At 40.9% G+C, this 19,328-nt stretch overlaps 1 protein-coding gene across 1 annotated transcript in view; it reads right to left on the minus strand.

The window, feature by feature from the left end:
- The window catches only part of eys (eyes shut homolog), a 156,388-nt gene extending 145,900 nt beyond the window's left edge, over window positions 1-10,488 (minus strand). The window contains exons 1-3 of the mRNA XM_072391139.1: window positions 9,744-10,488; window positions 8,811-8,927; window positions 1,351-1,547 (exon numbers count right to left, since the gene is read on the minus strand). Of these exons, the coding sequence (XP_072247240.1) occupies window positions 1,351-1,547; window positions 8,811-8,927; window positions 9,744-10,488 (1,059 nt within the window). The remainder of the gene's footprint in view (window positions 1-1,350; window positions 1,548-8,810; window positions 8,928-9,743) is intronic.
- Between the last annotated feature and the right edge of the window lie 8,840 nt (window positions 10,489-19,328).

A 19,328-nucleotide genomic window follows, 5' to 3' on the forward strand; every position in this document is an offset into this window, starting at 1 on the left:
ATATCTCGATGTCAACAGGTGACACACATCTGACAGACTGTGCGGGCAAGCGAATCAACAGTTTGTGAGTGTCAATCTAATTTCAAGGTTAAATTGTAAAGAAATTAGGAGATTCCATCACCTGCAGTTCATAACATAATCCTGCCCATGATCTCCGAGCTGCCAGGCAGCGCCGCATTAAGAGCAGACATGATTCTATCAGGATAACCACTGCATGGACTTAGAAACACTGCTGAAAACCATTGTCAGTTAACAGTTTGTCTCTGTAGCCACAAGTGCCTGGTAATATTTCACTATGGTAAGTAACATGGTGATGAATCGGTTGACTGGCTGCTCCGATCATGCTGTATGAAGAACCACAGGTTTTCGGAAAAACACATGCTGCCATCCAGATTAGATCTTTTTCAGCGAGGTCTTATTTATTTCAGCAAAGCAACTGAAAATATCATTATGACAGTAATACAACAGCATGGCTCTTCAGCAATCAGTGTCCTTTAGGAAGATACGACACTCCCCTGTCCCAACTTTTTTTTAAAATCATGTTGCTTGCACCGAATTCATAACCGGCATCCATCTAAAAATATATAATAACATAGATGAATGAATCAATAAAAATATCTGGTCTTCACAATGTTTTCAGCTAAATATTCAAAGGGATTAAAGCAAATGCTTTAATTGTTTTTATTTACATTTAACAGAGTCCTTTTTGGAACAAATCTAACTGGAATAGGAGACTAAATACACGTCTACTTCATAGTTCAGTATATTATGAGAAGTTAATAAATGTTAATGTTCCCGTAATTCCAATCCCGTAATGCCTGTAGAAATATTTCCATGTTAAGCAGCGGCTACAACGGGCATTATTTTGATAAATGTCCCTTTTAGTCTGCTCTATTCTGGTATTCTTCGGTGGGTTGTGAAAACACGCAGTGCACTTCAATGTGTAATGAACAAAACAAAGGTTATGCAGAAGGACAATTAGAGCACCACTGTATTTTCCCCAGAGTATCCTCCTGAGCATTCGAAAACAGTACTGCCTCTGCAAAACGTATGGCCACGATAACGGTTCCAGTGAAAGGTGAAAATTGCAGCAGGCATTCAATTACAAAAAGGTTTTGATGAGAGCCATTTCAAGCTGGCACTTAAATATGCACAGGGTCATTCAATCAAAATGCTAGACGAAGCAGGCACTCCTTCCCTCAGCTCATCTTCTGCAGGAAATATTAATTGCCGTCAGAGCCTTCAGAATGAAGCCATTTGATCTCGTTTCAAGACACTATTAATTTTCATGTGCCATTTCTTGTTTATGTCCCACTGAGATAGAACAAATAAGGGAAATGAAGTCCTCACATGCTCCCCTGCAGTGCAAATTTGTTCCTCTCGACACGAATACGACACGCAGTCAAAGTTAGCTGCCGAGTCGCAGTGGAGGCCCCCAAATCTTTCTGGACAATGGCAAACGAATCCTTCGGGGCTCTCTGCACACACGCCACCATTTCTGCATGGATTTGGGTCACAGGGGGCTTTCCTCTTCTCACAGGGAGGGCCTGCAGAAGCAACAACAGAAGATTACAGTGCTTTCATTCAGGCTGTGGATGCATTGAAAAGCATAATGTGCAGAAGCCTGTCGACTGGCATCCTTTGTCAAGGACATGCTCACACACTCTACTCGCTGTAAAATCTCAGGTGGCGAACATCCACGGTGAATTGCTGCAAAGCAAAATTGCGGCATGCCTGAAATGATATGACTGACCGGACTTATAATCCATAAAGGAAGGAGTGACCTTTTTATCAGTTGCACATGATAAAAGCAGTTAGTTTGGAGTTTGGAGCCATTACATAATATTATACTGTTATATATATATATATATATATAGAACCCAAATTCCAAAAAAAGTTGGAATACTGTGTAAAATGTAAATAAAAACAGGATTATATGGTTTGCAATTATAAAAAACAACAACATTTAATTCACAACAGAGCATACTGTAGGTATCACCCTGCCTCTTGTTAAGTTTTGCAAGGGAGAGTGAAACATTTTGCCATTTCATGAAAAATATTAACTTTTCCTGAATATGATGGCAGCATCAGGTCTTTAAAAAAAGTTAAGATAGAAAGGGACGAGGCCGAAAATCAATATTGGATGCCCTTGATCTTCGGGCCTTCGGGCAGCACTGCAAAAAAAATGCAGTCATGATTCTGTCATTGGAACATTTTAGAGAAATCATTGTCTGTGAACACAATCCGTCATGCCACCCACACGGCATGCATAGAAAAAGCAATAAATGAACAATCTTTAAAAAGGACCGAGAGTTTCATCAAAATTCTAAATTCTTTTTCGTACTCTTGGATGCTGCAGCCTCTGAGTTTAAGAAGAGAGGGACCATGTGGTTCGTTATCAGCACTACGTTGAAAAGTTTCCATCACTGGTGGTGTAGGGGTGCGCAAGTGCCCACTGAACGAAGAACTTGTACATCGGGAAAGGCGCCATCACTACAGACAGGTATATAAAACGTTTAGTTCAACAAATGCTCCCATCCAGACAAAACCTTTACCAGAAATAGACGTGCAAATTTCAGTGAGACACAGCAAAAACACACACTGTATTTATTACAATAGCACGGCTTTTTGGTGGAAGAGTCCCTGTTCTGAACTGGCCTGACTGCAGTCAAAACAAATCATCAACTGAAAACATTTGGCGCAGCGTGAAACAAAATATGACCAAGAACGCTCGTGACTGTCGAGCTGCTCGAATCCTAAATGAGAAAATAATGAAACAACAATCCTCTCCCAAAGGTCCAGCAACTGGTCTCAGTTCATAGATGTTTAACGGAGAAGAGATGCTACACAGTGGTAAACATGGCTGGGGTATGAGGGCTATGAATAAAATATTACCATCCCAACTTTTTGGGGAATTTGGGTTGTATTCTTCCAGTTAGACTAAATGCATATTTACCTCAAGAAATGAGCCATTTTTCTGAGCCTCTGAATGTTTATTTAAGAACCCCTTAATAAATGAGCCAATAAACCTTATGGAAATAAGTAGTCTAATAAGTAGACAAAACAATTATTTTTCCTTCATATTCACTTCAACTATACCAAACCTGCAGTAAGATATTGCAAATGTAATGAGGACAGTGTGTGCCTTGGCTGCATATTTTCTGTGTCGTCCTTCTGAGGGCAAATCAGCTCTATCACAATGTTTCATGCTGTGGGTGCGTTTTACAGTTGCTGCTGCTTCCACTGCCAGCCCTGTGGTATGATCTATGGATGGCATGAACGAGAGCCAAATGATCAGAAATGTCTGCCGTTGAACTGTTACTGTAGCACACTTACGATGCATTAAAGTAACAACAAAAATCTGTGAATGCGAAACACTTTTGTGTTTGCGACTGGTAAACACAGCGCAGTTGTCTGAGATACAGGAGTTCTGTATGCTGGAGCCACAACACATTTCCATGCAGGTGCTCAAACATTCTTTGCCCAAACTCAGTCACTAGTAGCCAGCTTCATAGGGTAAGTATGCAAATGTGAGAAATCCAACACAAAGCAGTTACAGTAAACAGCAAAACTGTTTCCAGTTATTGGATTTGAAGCGCCTTGTTGTTCAACTGAAACCATTCTATAATATACAGAGAAATGGGAGATTGCATTCTATCCGTTTAGAATTTAAAATTTAAAAAAATGTCATTTTGATTGTGTTTTTAATGTCTTAAAAACATAAAAAACGTATTAATTGCCTCAGGAAATACTCTATACAACACAGTCCTAAGGTGGGAAGTATTACAAGACAGTGTTACTTGTTAGTCATTTCTCTTCATTTGTTTCCACTTGATTTGTGCAGAAGTCCCATCTGATGACATCGTGCCAAACAATATACGACAGTTGGGAGTCGTGCTGCTGTTGTGTTTTTCAGTGTTTGTCGTGCCTGCAGCAGAGTGAGTCGAGAAAAATGGCTGGACTGGACTTAACCGAACGGCTCGAGTACTTTTTTGTTTTTTAACAAGTATGCACATCAAATGAGAAATAAATAAATAAGCCAAGACCTCTGTAGGGAGCACAGTAATAAAATGAAAGTCATCATAAAGATGTACAGATGGGGGGGGGTTTCCACTGAACTGTAAAGGTAGTACTCTGCTGCAGCTAGTTTCATACCATAAGCATTTCTGATAAAGCAATTTTCAACTAAGCTGTAGTTGTAGTTTTTTTTTTTTTTTTCTATAGATATCGTTGAACCACACTTTCATCAGCGCCAGCTTAACCAGAGGCAGGGTAATGCTGCAGTGACACTGTGAGCAAAGGATAAAATTAGACCGAATTCAGTGAAGGTTCAAGGTGAATAAAATTTGATGTTATTCCCTTGTGAGGGTTTTCATTTTTTTGTGTTCTTCAGATGGTGCCTACACATTTATCTTTCCAGTGACTCTTTCTTTGCATATTTTCTTTAATCCCCCTGCTGATACAAGTGCTCATGTCCCAGAGGCTCCTCACAGCCTCCTCTGTGGGCATCAATCTTGCTGTGTGCAACTTCAAGGTTTGCTTTAGCCTAAACTTGTTTTTTTTTTTTTACAAGTTTTCAGAACTGGTTCACTAACAGCGGCAGCATTTCGAATATTTCCATTTGTGACATTCACAACAGCACTCTGTGCACTCAAGTGAAGAGGCACAAATAATCATTTGCAAGCATTTGTCCTCTCATCAAAGATGGAGTTTTACAAACTATGGCCATCTACCTCGCACACAGTAGAAAGGTAATGATATGCAAGTCAAATTATACTTTCTCGATTTGATTTTACACCTAACAAGACTGTTAAATCAATTAAAACCTCAGAACAAATAGAAATGGCCCTATAAAGCTCATAATACCCTGCAACAAATACTCTAGAGGTAGTGCGGAAGAGAGTCGAATCAAAAGAAAATCTCATTTGAAACATCCCACGAGTTTGACTCATTATTCTGTGCGCATAGGCTTTGGCCTATGAGGGCAGCCAGCACTGGAGCAGCCACTAACTTCCAGTTGATTAATGAGCCAACTGCAGCAGGGAGGTGGAGGAAACACGAGCTCCACAGAACTCCACAGAACTCCCAAGAAGCTGTTGGGACAGCGGGACACCGTGACCATGTGAATGCATCCAGTGGAGGCTGCCTACCTGAGAGAGCAGCAGCAATTAAAACGAAATCAGACGAAAGCCGCCGTAGCAAAGGCAGCATGTAACTCACAGATTAGATATAAATCATATGCTATAACAATTAGACTTTTTTCTTATTTTCTTTCCTTTTTCAAATATACAAACCTCTAACCAACTTTAGGACCATGGATGCATTCCCCTAAATTTTGTTGGTAAAAATCAGAAAACCAAACTGACTTTCAGAAAAGTTGGAAAGTTTGCTCAAATGCAACAAACAACTTAAAAATGTTATTTTTTTAATTCATTTGAACCCTTAATTAACAAACAAAAGCACAGAGCATATACATTTCGGTATCTCTGCAGACCATCTTCATTATATCCAGAAAATATGAACAGATCTATATTTTAATGCCAGTGAAGACGTTCAAAAAAGCTGAGGGACTGTTGCGCTAACGACTGAGTCATATCAGCCTTCCTTTTAATCATTTAGGTACCAAATCTGTCCATTCTTGCCAGATACAAGATTTCACCTGCTCAGAAATCCCTGGCTGATTTTCCCCCTCACTACGCTCCATACGTTTTCAATAGGAGACAGAGAGTAAAGGTGAACACACGCTGTGTCTGTAAAGATGTGCAGTTGAAAGTCATGCGGCTTGGCATCTGGCATTTTCCTGCTGAAATGAGCAGAGACCTCCTGGGAAAAGACTTCGCCTTGATGGCAGCATGGGTCTTTCCAAATTTCTGATTTACTCTGCTGCAGCAATAGCAAATTATGTCAATGGTATTTAATGCACTATAACACCACTTCAGATGTTGGCTTTTGCCAGCACATTTGGGAATCTTTGCACTCCTGTGTGGTTAATGGTGAACGACCAAAGTTTGCAGCAATTTTTGCTTTGCGTCAAATTCCCTTGTGGCATTTGGCATAAAGTGGTAAGCAATGACCAATCCTTGTTTGGAAGTGATACAACTTTGGAGGATGCCCATTTTATACCCAATCTTGACACCCTTACCTTTCACAAAAATAATCTGCTGATCGTAGAACCTTTAAAATCTGTTTTAGTTTAGTATATACACAACTACTTTCTTTTTTACTGTTTGTTTTGGTCCCTCCCCCAAACAAAGTGGGACAGTAGGACACTGAATAATAATTGCATAAGGTTTTATATTGCAAGGAGGGATGCAATGGTACTCGGTAAAATATTGAACCGTTCGGTCCGCTACGCATGGGACAATACACCCTTATGGACCGCAAGTTTTCAGTTTTGCAATTCATTTTTCGCTCATGCTTTACAGGCCTCTGTGTGTGCCTGTCCAGGCAGGTGAAAAGCCCTCCCCGGAAGGCGAGTTAATGTCCAATCACTGTTGAGCCTCCACCCACGCACCCCCTGTCAGTCACACTGTTGTAACTGGAGGCAGGTTCAAAGTGAAGCTCGCACACGGAAGCGGAAAAAAGAAAACAAAGAGGCATGGCCAGCACTAGCGGAGGAGTTGAGAGCAGTGGTGGCCATCAGGAGCACCAGGACATTTCCCGGTGGCCCAGCCACAAAACTGGTCCGCTCGACGATTGCCGATGGTCAGTGGGCCGTCTCCTGGGGGCTGGTCTCTGGTCTGGACGGCTGGGCTAACAGAGTCTAACAGCGGAGTAATGTTCCGTGAGTGCGGTGTTTTTAGTACTGCGATTAATGGTGCATTCAAGTTGCACAGAAATGTTGGAATTTCTGAGCTCCAAGTCAGAATTTTAATTGTACCTTTTGAAAGTTGTGTTTAGTAACTGTTAACTTGAATGAAAAGTGTTTTATTATTCAGTACAGCAGTTATACTGGTATGTTTACAGTTTCTGTTGACAAACAAAATAAAGAGAGAATTTTGGGAGAAAAAAAAATGTTTCTCTTTCCGCACAAAACACATGTACCGAAACTAAACCGAAACCGTGGACAAAAACCGAGGTACGGACCGTAACCGTGGGTTACCTGTACCATTGTACCCCTAATTTCAAGGTAGATATCAGCTCGCTCAGACACACATCTGGTTCAGTGGCATCTTGATAGGCAGAAATACAGTTTTAGTAGGCTATGACAAGTCCTTCACCCTACCCTTCTGAAAAGAAATATGTAACATTCAGTTCAAAATGCATCCGGTATTCACTACATATAAAGTGGTTAAGGCAGCGATGGCGTTCTCCATTAAAGATATGAAAAGTATATCACAACCGTCTCTCCTAAATGTTAAGAGTTGTTCTTATCTACAGCAATGCTACCTTTTACTCTGAGTTAATTAACATAAACTTTATCTAAAACTAAAGAGTGCTTGCAGACAATTCGCCACCAAGGCCCACGTACTTTTCATCCTTTTTTACTTTTTTTTTTTTGCAATTTCAAAGAAAGCAATCTTGACACGCTCCTCAATTTAATGGGCTCTTCCTTCACCCATGCTCCACCTCATCTCCAAGCCAATTCAACAAACAGACAAACAAAATGACATCCATCACATACCTCCCCCTCAGCTCCTGCCCAGGCAGAGGATAAAGACTTTCTTTCTGCACTGTAAGGCCCTAAAGTGCTCTAGCATGAATGGGTGCCAGAGAATCCTGCAAGCAACTGTAAAACTGCATCTCCAAATTAATAAGCTGAACACAAAAGCGCTGCGAAGCTATGACACTTCAAAAGTTCTGCCAAAACAAAGTAAGTTGCAAACAAAACAGCAAAATCGAGGATTCATTCCAGAAAGTTCATCGCTGGCTTGCTTCGAAAAGCTGACAGCGAGATCCAGGGCAGCCTGAGGAGCATTCAGGCCTTGCAGCCCATTTGTGGGAGATTTCCATTAACCTAACAGTGCTTTGCCATGCTAGATGAGACTAAATAATGAGTGAAGTAGTAATGTTTTAATACAAGTTCAACAGTTCATGGGTGCCATCCGATTTCCATAGATGAGCATCCTGACTGTCTCTAAATCACAGCGCAAGGAACGGTTTGGCCTTTATTAATGATTTACAAGGGGAAGTTATTAGCATACACTAACAATGACTTCACTACAGTAAAGCTGACCAAAACACCAGTATTAATCAACATTTAATGTAGAGTTTAGGTTTTTTTTTGGTTGTTTTTTAAAAAAAAAGGAGAACTCTAATAATGAAAATCATCAAAACTTTGGGTTTTTAATTATCAAACAAGAAATATGAATTCTGGGGTGTGTGGACCATGATTTTAAATTTTTTCCAGCCAACTTTATAAATCTTTGATACAATACACTCGTTGTAAATTACACTTAAACTGATTGCTGTAAACCTTTGTTTTTATTAACACTGTCACGCTCAGTTAGCGAGCAGTTTAGCCTTGGACCTTTACAGCAGCACATCACTGGCTGTTACATGATGTAGTTGATTTGAGATGGCCGCATCATATATTATGATGACAAATGCAACATCAAGCGGGATCTGGATTACAGCCCGTGAGGAAATTCTGATCTTTTTATGATTTATGACCTTTGTAGTTTTGCCTCCTTTGAGGCAAATGACGTGGCTGTGCATATGGAACTGTGCGGATTGCAGCACAATCTTTCCATTGTCCATTGTCTGCGTTAAAATCTGTGACATAATGTTCAGAGAGAAGCTTTTCAGTGTCACCTTGACAGACAATTCATCTCGATATTACCAAGAACTAGCTGAAAGGAGCTGCTTACCGGAGAATCCAGCGTCACAGATGCATTTGAAGGATGCAGGCGACATCTGAACGCATGTCCCATTTTCACAAATTCTGTCACAGTTTGTTTTCCCAACAACTTCCGAGCAGTTGACCCCTAAAACAAAGAAACACACCGACTGATTACTCCAAAGAGATAGTGTTCGGGACGGATGTAGAGAACCCAGGACCCCAAGACAAGTTCTCAGGGTATAGAAATATAATTTTAAAAAAAAGAAGAAGAGGAAAAAAGAATGAGAATTTTAAAACAGAAGATGAAACAATTACCATGACACATGTTTAGGAAGAATGGGACAAATCAACACCTCAAACACTTCATCATTTAGTATTCTCAAATCCGAAATGTCACTCAAATTCTGTAAGAAGGAATGACAACAAATTCATAGAAGTTTTATTGTCCCAATTTGACTGGATATTAACAATGGATGTACAATATATTAACAAATCAAATTAAGTCTATGAGAAAAGAAATGTGAAATATCACTGCAGTGAAGTTAATGTAACAACTTTTTTCTTTTCTTTTTTACCTTTTTTACACGTCTTTTTCTAAGCAGGGGTTGTGCATAATGCTGCTGAGGAAAGAACATGTTGGCAGCAATGAGATTGGAATGAACGCTATTTTCATATTAATTCTGTTGGCATGATACGACGGTGATGGGATCTACAGTGAATAACAACTTGATGTGTCCAAGAAATATAGATTTGACAAGGCTGCTTGCAATAGATCACAAGCTAATTTGATATTCTGTTAATTGGCATGTATCCCCTTAAATCTCAAGAGGACATGGCAACAAACAATGTCTGATTTGTCGCAGTTACAATCTGCAACAGGGATTTGAAATTTCCTTTCAACCTACAGCACAATCCACACAATCTATGTGATGCCAACAAATGGGAGGAGTTCCACTCTTACCTGTAAAATGCGGAGGGCACAGGCATCTATACGTTCTGTCGTTTGGATCCGTGGAGCCGTCGCTTAAGCAGACTCCTTTGTTTTTGCAGGGGTTATCCAAACAGACATCAAACTTGTCACAAAACCTCCCGGAGTAGCCGTGGTAGCAGCGGCAGTGGTATGCACTTTCCCCGAGAGCCGTTTGGCAAACTCCATTCCCCGAACAAAGTCGGAGCAGAGGAGAGGCCTGGCACAGTTGTGTTTTCACAGACACATTGAGCCTCAGCCCAAGCTTGCACAGCTGCGCGTCGCCCTCATGAAGCGCAATGAAGTAACGGTGACCCGGGAGGAGCCACTTGGCCTCAACTGGCTCGCTTTCATTCAGATGATGAGGGAACAGAAACTGATCTTTTAACTCTCCATTTGTGGAACAACTTTCAAAGTTGGCCTTTGACACATTAAGGAGTCTGATGCCATAGGACTTGAGCGTTTCGTCGGCTGACATCACAAGTCTGTCTCCGTGTTGCAAGTGAAGAGGGCATATCTGTGGGAAGTTGAAAAGCTGGCCACTCGATGGCTCTCCCCCCTGAGAATCCCAGCACTCAGACGTGCTCCGGCAGATGTTTCCTACAAGAGTCCAGTTCATCTGGATTGTGTGCTTTTTAAGGTGCCATTCAAGTGAAGCGTGGCTGTTGCAAACGGTTTGGCATTGGGTGATGCGAGCAGCCACAAAAATGGCCATCAAGTAAAACAACGACGCTTCCATCTTCCTCCTTTTTTTGTAATTCAGGCACAATCAGTCTGAAAGTATTAAGGGCAACTGCATCAGGTTCATGGAAGGAATAAAAGGACTGTATTGCACATCTCTACTGTCATTTGCTGCTTTGCTTAACGTACTCCTTAAAGTCCACAAGAACAGCAACGACCTGTGGAAAACAATGAAGTAGGTCAATATTTGCAAAAGAGAGAGGATTTCTACTAAACCTACAGTGTCTTTCTTACATCATTAAACTGTGAGAGCTTAAAACTTTCCTCAGAAAAAAAAAAAACAGAGCCGACATTGTCAAGATTCAGTTTCACTGTGACACCATAAACTTGTGGCTTCAGCGAGTCCAGCAGAGGCTGTCATAATCGCACGCAGGGCTGCTGACCACCAAGTGTGTCACAGCAACCTCAGCCTCCCGGAGGTTTCTACACAGTGACAGCATCAGATAAAATATTCTCTCTCTCCCCCTGCCGGAGCCTGATACCCCAGTGTCGGGCAGCGAGATGACTCGAAGCAGACAGCATTGTCCTTCTCCCTCGGGCCCTTTTTCGTATGTGCACACCAGATAAAAACAACAAAGTGAAGAAGCCTCCTTGCAGGAAAAACTGCGCCCCTTGATGAGCTCACGAGGCTCAATATGAATAACCGCACGGTGATAAGTAATAAAACACTGAATATGGAACACGAGTATCAATGGAAAGGGGGAGTGATGAAGTGAATGAGATTGCAAGCGTCGTCATTAAGACTCTGTTGGGACTCAGAGGACCTCATTTACACGAGATGAGGCTGACCATTGTGTTTCACCGCCCGAATCGGAAAGCTGCACCTGATCTCTGAAAAGAAAAAAAAACAAATTAAAATTCTCATATAGAAATTTTGTAATTGGGATAGCGTTGGCGGAGCCATGATTATACGCAGTGGCTCGAGATCAAATTAGACTATGCGTATTGATTTTTAATCTAACTTTTACTTAAAGCTGCTCTAATCGATATGTTCACGTTAACAGTTAATCAGGGGGCTGTGTCGAATATAAAAGGAGTCGTTGGTGGTAATAAAGCTGCAGAGCTTGATCCCCTCAGGTCTAGAAAGCATTCGAATGTTTTCAGTTTCAACGGCCCTGTAACTTCACTATTTTGGTTCGCTGTCAGTGCACTTGTCATTGTCACCATCAGCAGGCAGCTGTTTTCAGAGAGAAGCTCTGCCAAGCCCCAAAGGGACATGCTGAAAACTCTTGAGAGACCACTACCACCTGCAAGGAATGACATACGTTACTGATGGTTACCCCCACCAGCATGCTGTCATGGAGCTTGTCTACCGGTACTACAGAGGTCCATTAGCAAAAAGGCAAATAGCTCCACTGGATATGAAAAAAAACTAGACTCAAAAATGTATTCTCTTTTCTTTACTCTTCAGGTTTGGGGAAAAAATAAATAAAAAAGAGCAAGATGCACCCAGGACTTATGGAGCATGGAGTATGGTACGCTGCAAGGAGACAAACAGAGTTTACAATGTGATCAGTACATTTGATCCTGATGCCCAGTTATCATCAGAACCTCTAACACACAGCCGTCTTTTGCTGGCCCACAATCCAAAGGGAGACGCTCCGAAGCTGCTTTAACCACACACTGTCTACAAGACGAATGCAATTTTGACTCCAAGTCAATTCATCCACCTTAAATGTGTGGTCGTTCAAATGAATTTGATTTGATTCAATACATGCATTCAATACTATCTCACACAGTTATTTTTACAGCAATCTATACTATTGGCCTCCACTTAAACACAAAATAAACACTTACATAAATAAACAGAGAAAAGGTTTTCTAGGACATTAAGATGCCGTAAAGGTATCGATCGGTCAGGATTAAACTGTAGGCCAGACACAGAGTGGTTCAAGTATAATTGGGGCCAGTGGGTCGGAGGCAAGGTTATGCGGGTAAGGGTCAACTAATTGTCTCACACAGCCACCAACAATTCCACCAACAATTTAGTATGCCAATCACACAGGTGTGCAGAGGGCAATGGATCAAGGGAGTGTTGTAAATCCTCACTTGGCCGGTGGCTGAGAGAGACACTAGGACAAGAAAACAAATCATCACTTCAAACTGGGGTTACATGTCAATCACTTCGTTGCACAGGATAAAACGGATAGCGATAACTGCCATACTGCTTCAAATAATTGTTTGAGCGATTGCAAGAAACTTGATTAGTAGTCATTTTCATTTTTCAACGTTCTTCAGTTTTCTGAACAAAACCACTTACAGAAAATCAAAAAAAAAACAAAACAAAGATCAGGAGATGCCTCCTTAATGAAAATAAGCAACATTTGCAGAGCTGCAAGCTAGATCCCATTACAAATAGAAATAAGCCATTTCAGCAAACAAAGCCCGTTGAATACAGTTTGATCATAAACTAGGCCACTTCTGAATTCGCCGTGTGATGAGAAAGATTGCATTTTCATTTTCCCTCTGAAGTAGCCAACTTTAGCTCATTAAGCTGTCAGTGTGCCGCACAGAGACTGTGATGAAGATGGGGCCTAGTGAGTGAGGTGCAGTTGCTAGTTACAGTAAAATGGTACTCGTGAAGGGGAAGAGGACGCACAGGTGTGCAATGAGACAAACACTGTCGAGATAAACCGTGCAATCCTCCGTGCATATGGTAATTTGTCATTATCGCCTACTTGATACTGAACTTTTCAGACAGCGACAGCTTTTGGGACTGGATGCTGCTGGTGTTTTCTTAGTGCCATACTGAGTGTATTAACTTTTTATTCATCTATTTATTCTTTGCCTTCTCAGGGAACAGGGGTGTGTATTTGTACCGCACTCTAAATAAGATAGCATCAATTATTTTACTTATGCCTGCTGCAGTCAAGCTATTGAAATGATAAAATCCCAAACCTAAAAACACTACCCATCTCAATTTATCACCAAAGATATGAAGTATGTGACCTTTATGACACCCGGTGACTCCCAACTCAGAGGCATCATTTGGCACTAGCCTGTCAACTCACAGAAGCTTTCTCTGAAAATTAAATGAGAAACAAAATATAGATGTTTTATGAACCTTGTTTCACCTGAGACTCACTCAGACTCACTCCTTCTTCGCTGCAAAGTAAGAGCCCAGATTTCAGATGAGCTGGCACAGAGCCCATTTCTCCGTCTACTCATTGTTAAACTCACTTCTGACATCACTGACATGATGGATTTGGTAGATGACGTCTCATTTCACTCTAGAGCAGAACTAGGTCAGCTGCCACCATCACTAAATCAGAACGCAGATCTTTTTTTTTTCTGAATATATTAAAAACCGTAACTCACTTTCACCTCCAAGATTTATCGTGACAGAGGAAAGGACTACCAAATGCTTGATAACACAAAGCATATTAACTCCAGCTATCCTGCAGGTGAGCTTCAAACCCGAAGAAATCAGTGTAATTTTCTGTGTGCGAGTGCCAACAGGAGGCCACTAGAACAGCCTCAGCCACGGGAGGACTGATTAGCCAAACACCAGCAGGCTGCTGGTCACAGCCGCTGCTGGACTCATCACTTGTGCTCCCTGGGTAGCTATGTGGATCCCAACTAATCAGTTATAACACTGATGAGCATCGGTGCCTCGCAACCCTGAAAACTAACCCCCACATCGATTTTTCTCACTCTAAATGCAGTAATTGATGCCGACGGCAAAACCATTTTTACTCCACGTCTTGGAACGGCGCGGGGTTGGTTACAGTCTGCATGCCTACTTTCACAGGCACCGATTGTTTCGCTCTATTTTTGCGCACTCTAATCCCAAGAAACATTCAAATGAGCCTGCGACGGCAGGTTGTTTTGAACAGCGTAATACCTCAAATAAGGTCTAACTATGGGTTAAATTAGGCCAGAGCCGGCAGACGCACAGCTTTGCCAGCATGACTTCAACTTTGTGAGTTGTTCTTTTTTTTTGTCAAGGCAATATCTTAATCAGTCCCACCCTCCCAGTAGTATAGTCAACAGTGTTTCCTGTTGATGTGGTACAATAAAGGTAAGATGTGCCTTCCTTTGTAAAACTTGTGCAGTGCTCGGGGGAATTGTGGTATATAAAAGTCTTTGCCACACAGAGCCTTAACAACCCTGTGTAAAAGAAATACTGCAAGTCTATGAGGCAACATGGCCATATTATCATGATTCAGAGTATAATGTGGTACGCCTGCAGACCAGAAAACACCTTTATGATTTTGTCACTGTGTGGGTAGGTCAGTGGAGGAATAGTTTTGCTGGATTTCTCGAGTTTTCTTCCCTTCTTTTGCTTGAATATAAACTGAATATCATCTAAAAGGTGGAGCATAACAAAACAACTACTGCAAAGGGATGTAAAACGTACGTAAATAAAACCTTTCGTGTTTAAATGCGCTACTGTGCAGCCCCTTCAGCGTGTGTCACGTGCTCCTCTGGGTTCACATCCAGTTTTTTTTAGTGCGTCTCTAGTTTCATGCACAATACTACTTTGAATACCAAACAACGAAAGGCCGCTGCTGTCGCAGCACGCAAGCCGTAGTCTGATAGATTAAAAGAAAAGATGAAATGCTGGCAAACTGTCAGAATCGGTCGTGAACGCAGCTTCACACAAATGTAAAGCGGACGGAGGCCTGCCGCCAAACTGACTGCATTAAACAACAGCTTACTGCAGCTCTCTGCCCTCATTCTGCGAATGCTAGGCCCAGGATTTACTGTGGACTGGTAATCTGGCTAGTAGGATACACACATGGACCATCTGCTGCATGCAACGGCTCTGAATGGCAATTACAATGTCAGGTTTCCATCGTGCATGCTCACCATTGAGTTGAAAAGGTGGTCCGCCTTGGGACGGCGACTTGTAACATTTAGGAGTTTCTTACTCACAGCTGAGATGTCTCTTTCCGCGGGTAATAAGACAGGTGAGTCGTCCGCGCGCGCGCACGGAAGGAAACATGTTGCCAAGGAAATGTGATCAGACGCTGAGGAGGTGGGTGCACGCGCCTGCCTGGAGAGGAGATGGCCCTTTGATGCAGGGTGGGGCGAGCGGGCACACAGCCGGCCTGATTGATTATTCAATTAGGCTTGACTAAATATTCATTAGCCAAGCCGAGACATTACCTCGCGTAAACAACGGAAGCTCTTCCAGTAAATGAAAACGATTTTATATATTACAAGAGAGGTGTCTAAAAGCCCACCTATAATTAGATAACAGCAGAGGAGAGAACATTTCTTCTATGAACTGATCGCTGTTATACAACAAGAAACCCGCTGTGATTTGACAATTTGAATAGCCCATAGTTATAAAATGTTGCAAAATAGACATGTTACTGTTTCATAAAGATATTAGCCTGTCTTGAATTAGTTTTCAGCGACACCTTTTGAACAAGTTGGGGGTGCAACTACAGGCAAGAGAAGTAGTGCGATAAAGTAACATCTGGGGGAATATGTTGAAATTAATTTGGCTAATTGTCAACAAGTCAGAAACATGATTGGAAAATGCACATGTTGTTTTGTCACTCGATGTGAGTTCTGTGCCTCTTTGGCAGATTAGCTATGAAACGAATTTCACTTCTTTTCTGTGATCTACTTGCAGCCAGTTCTTTTGAACGGACTAGTTCCCAATGCTACATTACAATTTCTTAATGTCCTTCAGCCTAAATGTTGTTCTTCACTTGTAAGTCACTTGAATAAAAGCATGTGCTATATGAATAAATATTTCACTTTTAAACCTCATACTCGATCTCTATTCTTTGGCCTCTTTCACCTTGGAGACCTCTATATTTCATGAAGCCTGTATTCTTTTGAAAAACACGACCAGAAAGGTCGCCATGTGTGGCAGGATTTGATTAGGAGAATACCACTATGACTACAGTTGGATGTTTCTCTTTCTCTAATATACACTTTTGATTAGACTAGTAGTAAAAACATCAGTTTGGCCTGGTTGTAACAGCAAAGCCACTTATGATATTTCAGAATCCTCCACTTTCTCTCATCCATATGGCCAGTTCAGACACTTTGACCGACTGGATTTGACGACGTTTAAAGAAAAAATCAAGGGCTTATGGAGTTAATCTGCTCATTCTCTTTTAGTTGGGGTTATGACCTTGATTATTTGGCTGTTGGGTAACTTTCTGAATGTATCATAACAGCTAGATTCCCTCGGCAACCAGCAGAGGATAGCTCACTTTCTTGTGTGGTACCATTTCACAGTTCACTTCTTTTTACATCCTCCTTCCTCGAAAACAGATTCCCCCATAAAGACACTATCATACAAACGCAGCAAGGAATGCATCTGCTGTGGTATTTTATCTATATTATGTTTAATGTTTATTTGCTCATTGAACATTTTGGCAGCTTGTTTACGACATATTTTGCAATGACCTACATCCCGTTCACTCTTAAGGTACACTCACACCAGGGAGCTGCACTGCAATCAGTCTTGTGAAGATGACTGCTGGAAAACATTATAAGTAAGGGGTTAAGTGCCTTGCTCCAGGGCAATTCAAAGGAAGCTATCGAGGGAGAGGAGAGTGATGGCCATTAACATTCTCAACCTCGATTCCTCCAGCCAGTCCATTCATAAGCATGTTGTTGACCAGAAAATGTACCTGGGTTCCTATGAAGTCATTTAGAGAGACATCATTTAGAGGAACATGAAGTTGACAAGGTCAAACATTGCATTTATATTTTTCAGCTGCAGTCACAACCCTGAGGACAAGCAAGTTCAGTTACAATAGCTTTGCATTATTTAAAAGGAAAAACAAACAACATTTCAAATCATATTGGAAAAATCTGGATTCTAAAACACCAGTTTATGGTGTCTTATTATTGCAATCAATTTCATTTACGGATTTCCGTAAGCACCCGCCCAAAGAAAATAAAATAATCCTTCAACCCACTTTAAAACACCTCCAGGTGAGAGGCAGAGTGAGATGTTTTTTATAAAGGTCACTGGTGTCTGGTCCACTTTACTTGTCTTGAGTCTTTGTTCAACCTACTATTCGCAACATTTTTACAAGTCTAGTTTCCTCTTTCTTATGCTCCTCACTCAATATGGACCCCACAAGCTTTCCCTCTACAGAATCTCAGCAAACAATCTCGTCAGTTGTCTGAGTCAAATATGTTCTGAGTTATCTGTAAGATGACGCTTCTTATCAAAATACATCAGTATGAAGCACCCGCCTGACCTTAAGAGCTGACACGTTTTTATCTCATATGCTCATCTCGCTCAAAGATGCTTAAGTTCTCGACTTTGGTTTCCTCCCCCACTGTGACTAGATTAACGAGCTGCCCTTTTGCGTGTAGCATTGGCCATATTTCCTGCAGCTTTAGGTAGCTTCATTATATATAGAAATATTGACCTTCAGGGCTTTTTATGAGAATGTATCACAGAGAAATGCAAGCATTTATCTATATAGCTCTGCAAACTACGCTCATCACTCCATATCTAGTTGGGCTTCCGCAATCGTGGCTGTATTGCCTTGAATTATATCAGCTCTTGTTTAGGAAAGCAACATTTTATATTTTATTTTTTTATTTTCATTTCAATTCATTAATGTGGTACTATTGTACAAATATAAATCACTGAGAAAAAAAGCGATAATAAAAGTGTAGTCTTGAATAAGTCCATAAGTCCATGACCATATCAGCCATTCTATAATGTCTCTCCCAAAATTTCCCTATGACCAAATAGGAAATAAGAATATTTTTTAAAATTATTATTTGTCATGTCTACATTGCTAACAGGTCACATTTATCTCACTCTCATACTGTTCACATCTACTTGTAATCTGGTGTACATTTAAAGCTTGAAAATGCATCTTACTGTAAGTTGGCAGTGTTTAAAATGGAACACCCTCAGTGGGATTTATTGAACGTCAAGTAGCTAACAGGGACTTTAGCTGAATTAAAAGAGATTTCACATACATTTTAAGTTAATTGAATGAGAGCAAAGAGTCATTGATTAGCAGTAGTTCATGGAACTTTTCAGCACCTTGCTGCAGGTTAGGAAGTCTGTGGACGTGATGAACTATACTACAGCTTGTGCTGACTCAACAACTTGTTAATCAAGCCTACGGTTATGCACTTACAGTCAGCTGCACGGGGCCCACTGAGAAATACTCACATCCCTCTTGAACATAGATAAAATTAGATTGTTGTACAAGATCTTGTGAATTATGAGCTCAGGCACATAACAGAGTGTAACGAGGGATAGCAAACAATGTCACTGGGGTGTAAAAACTAGGGTTTGACATTAAATTGCTTAAACAATGTCTGTGAAATGTGAAATAATCACATTTTCAGTTAGGCAATATTCAGTTAGGTGATGTTGTCAGCTATTAACTCTAACAAGAAGTGTAAATGTTAAAAGATACCCGCGCAGTAGTCATTTCAGGAACCTCCAGCGCAGAATGTCAAATATGAAAATAGAGACTGAAAAGTGAGAATAATGAATGTAGTCAGATGATACTAAAATGTCACAAGAAGATATTCTTATATTAATGACTATTTCATTGGCCAAATGCCATGTTATAGCCTAATTGCCTAAAAACTTAAATGTTCCTTGCGATAAGACAAAAATCCTATTTTATGAATTTCCTGAGAATTGTTGGAATTAATCAACATTTATATGTAGCAACATTTATTCTGCCTCTGAGTTATGTGACCTTTTCTACTCGTGCATGTTGCAGAGCTCTGAGGTAAATACTGAGGCACTGTATGCAGCATATGCTCATTTATATAAAATGCAATATATTATCATGCAATTCCCCAAATTGACCTACAAAAAAAGTATTCCCATCAGGCTCAGGGGAACAAAATACGTACAAAATGAGTAATTGCCAC

This window comes from Leuresthes tenuis, unplaced genomic scaffold (genome assembly GCF_036924035.1).
Source record: "Leuresthes tenuis unplaced genomic scaffold, fLeuTen1.0.hap1 SCAF_8, whole genome shotgun sequence".
Lineage (NCBI taxonomy): Eukaryota > Metazoa > Chordata > Actinopteri > Atheriniformes > Atherinopsidae > Leuresthes > Leuresthes tenuis.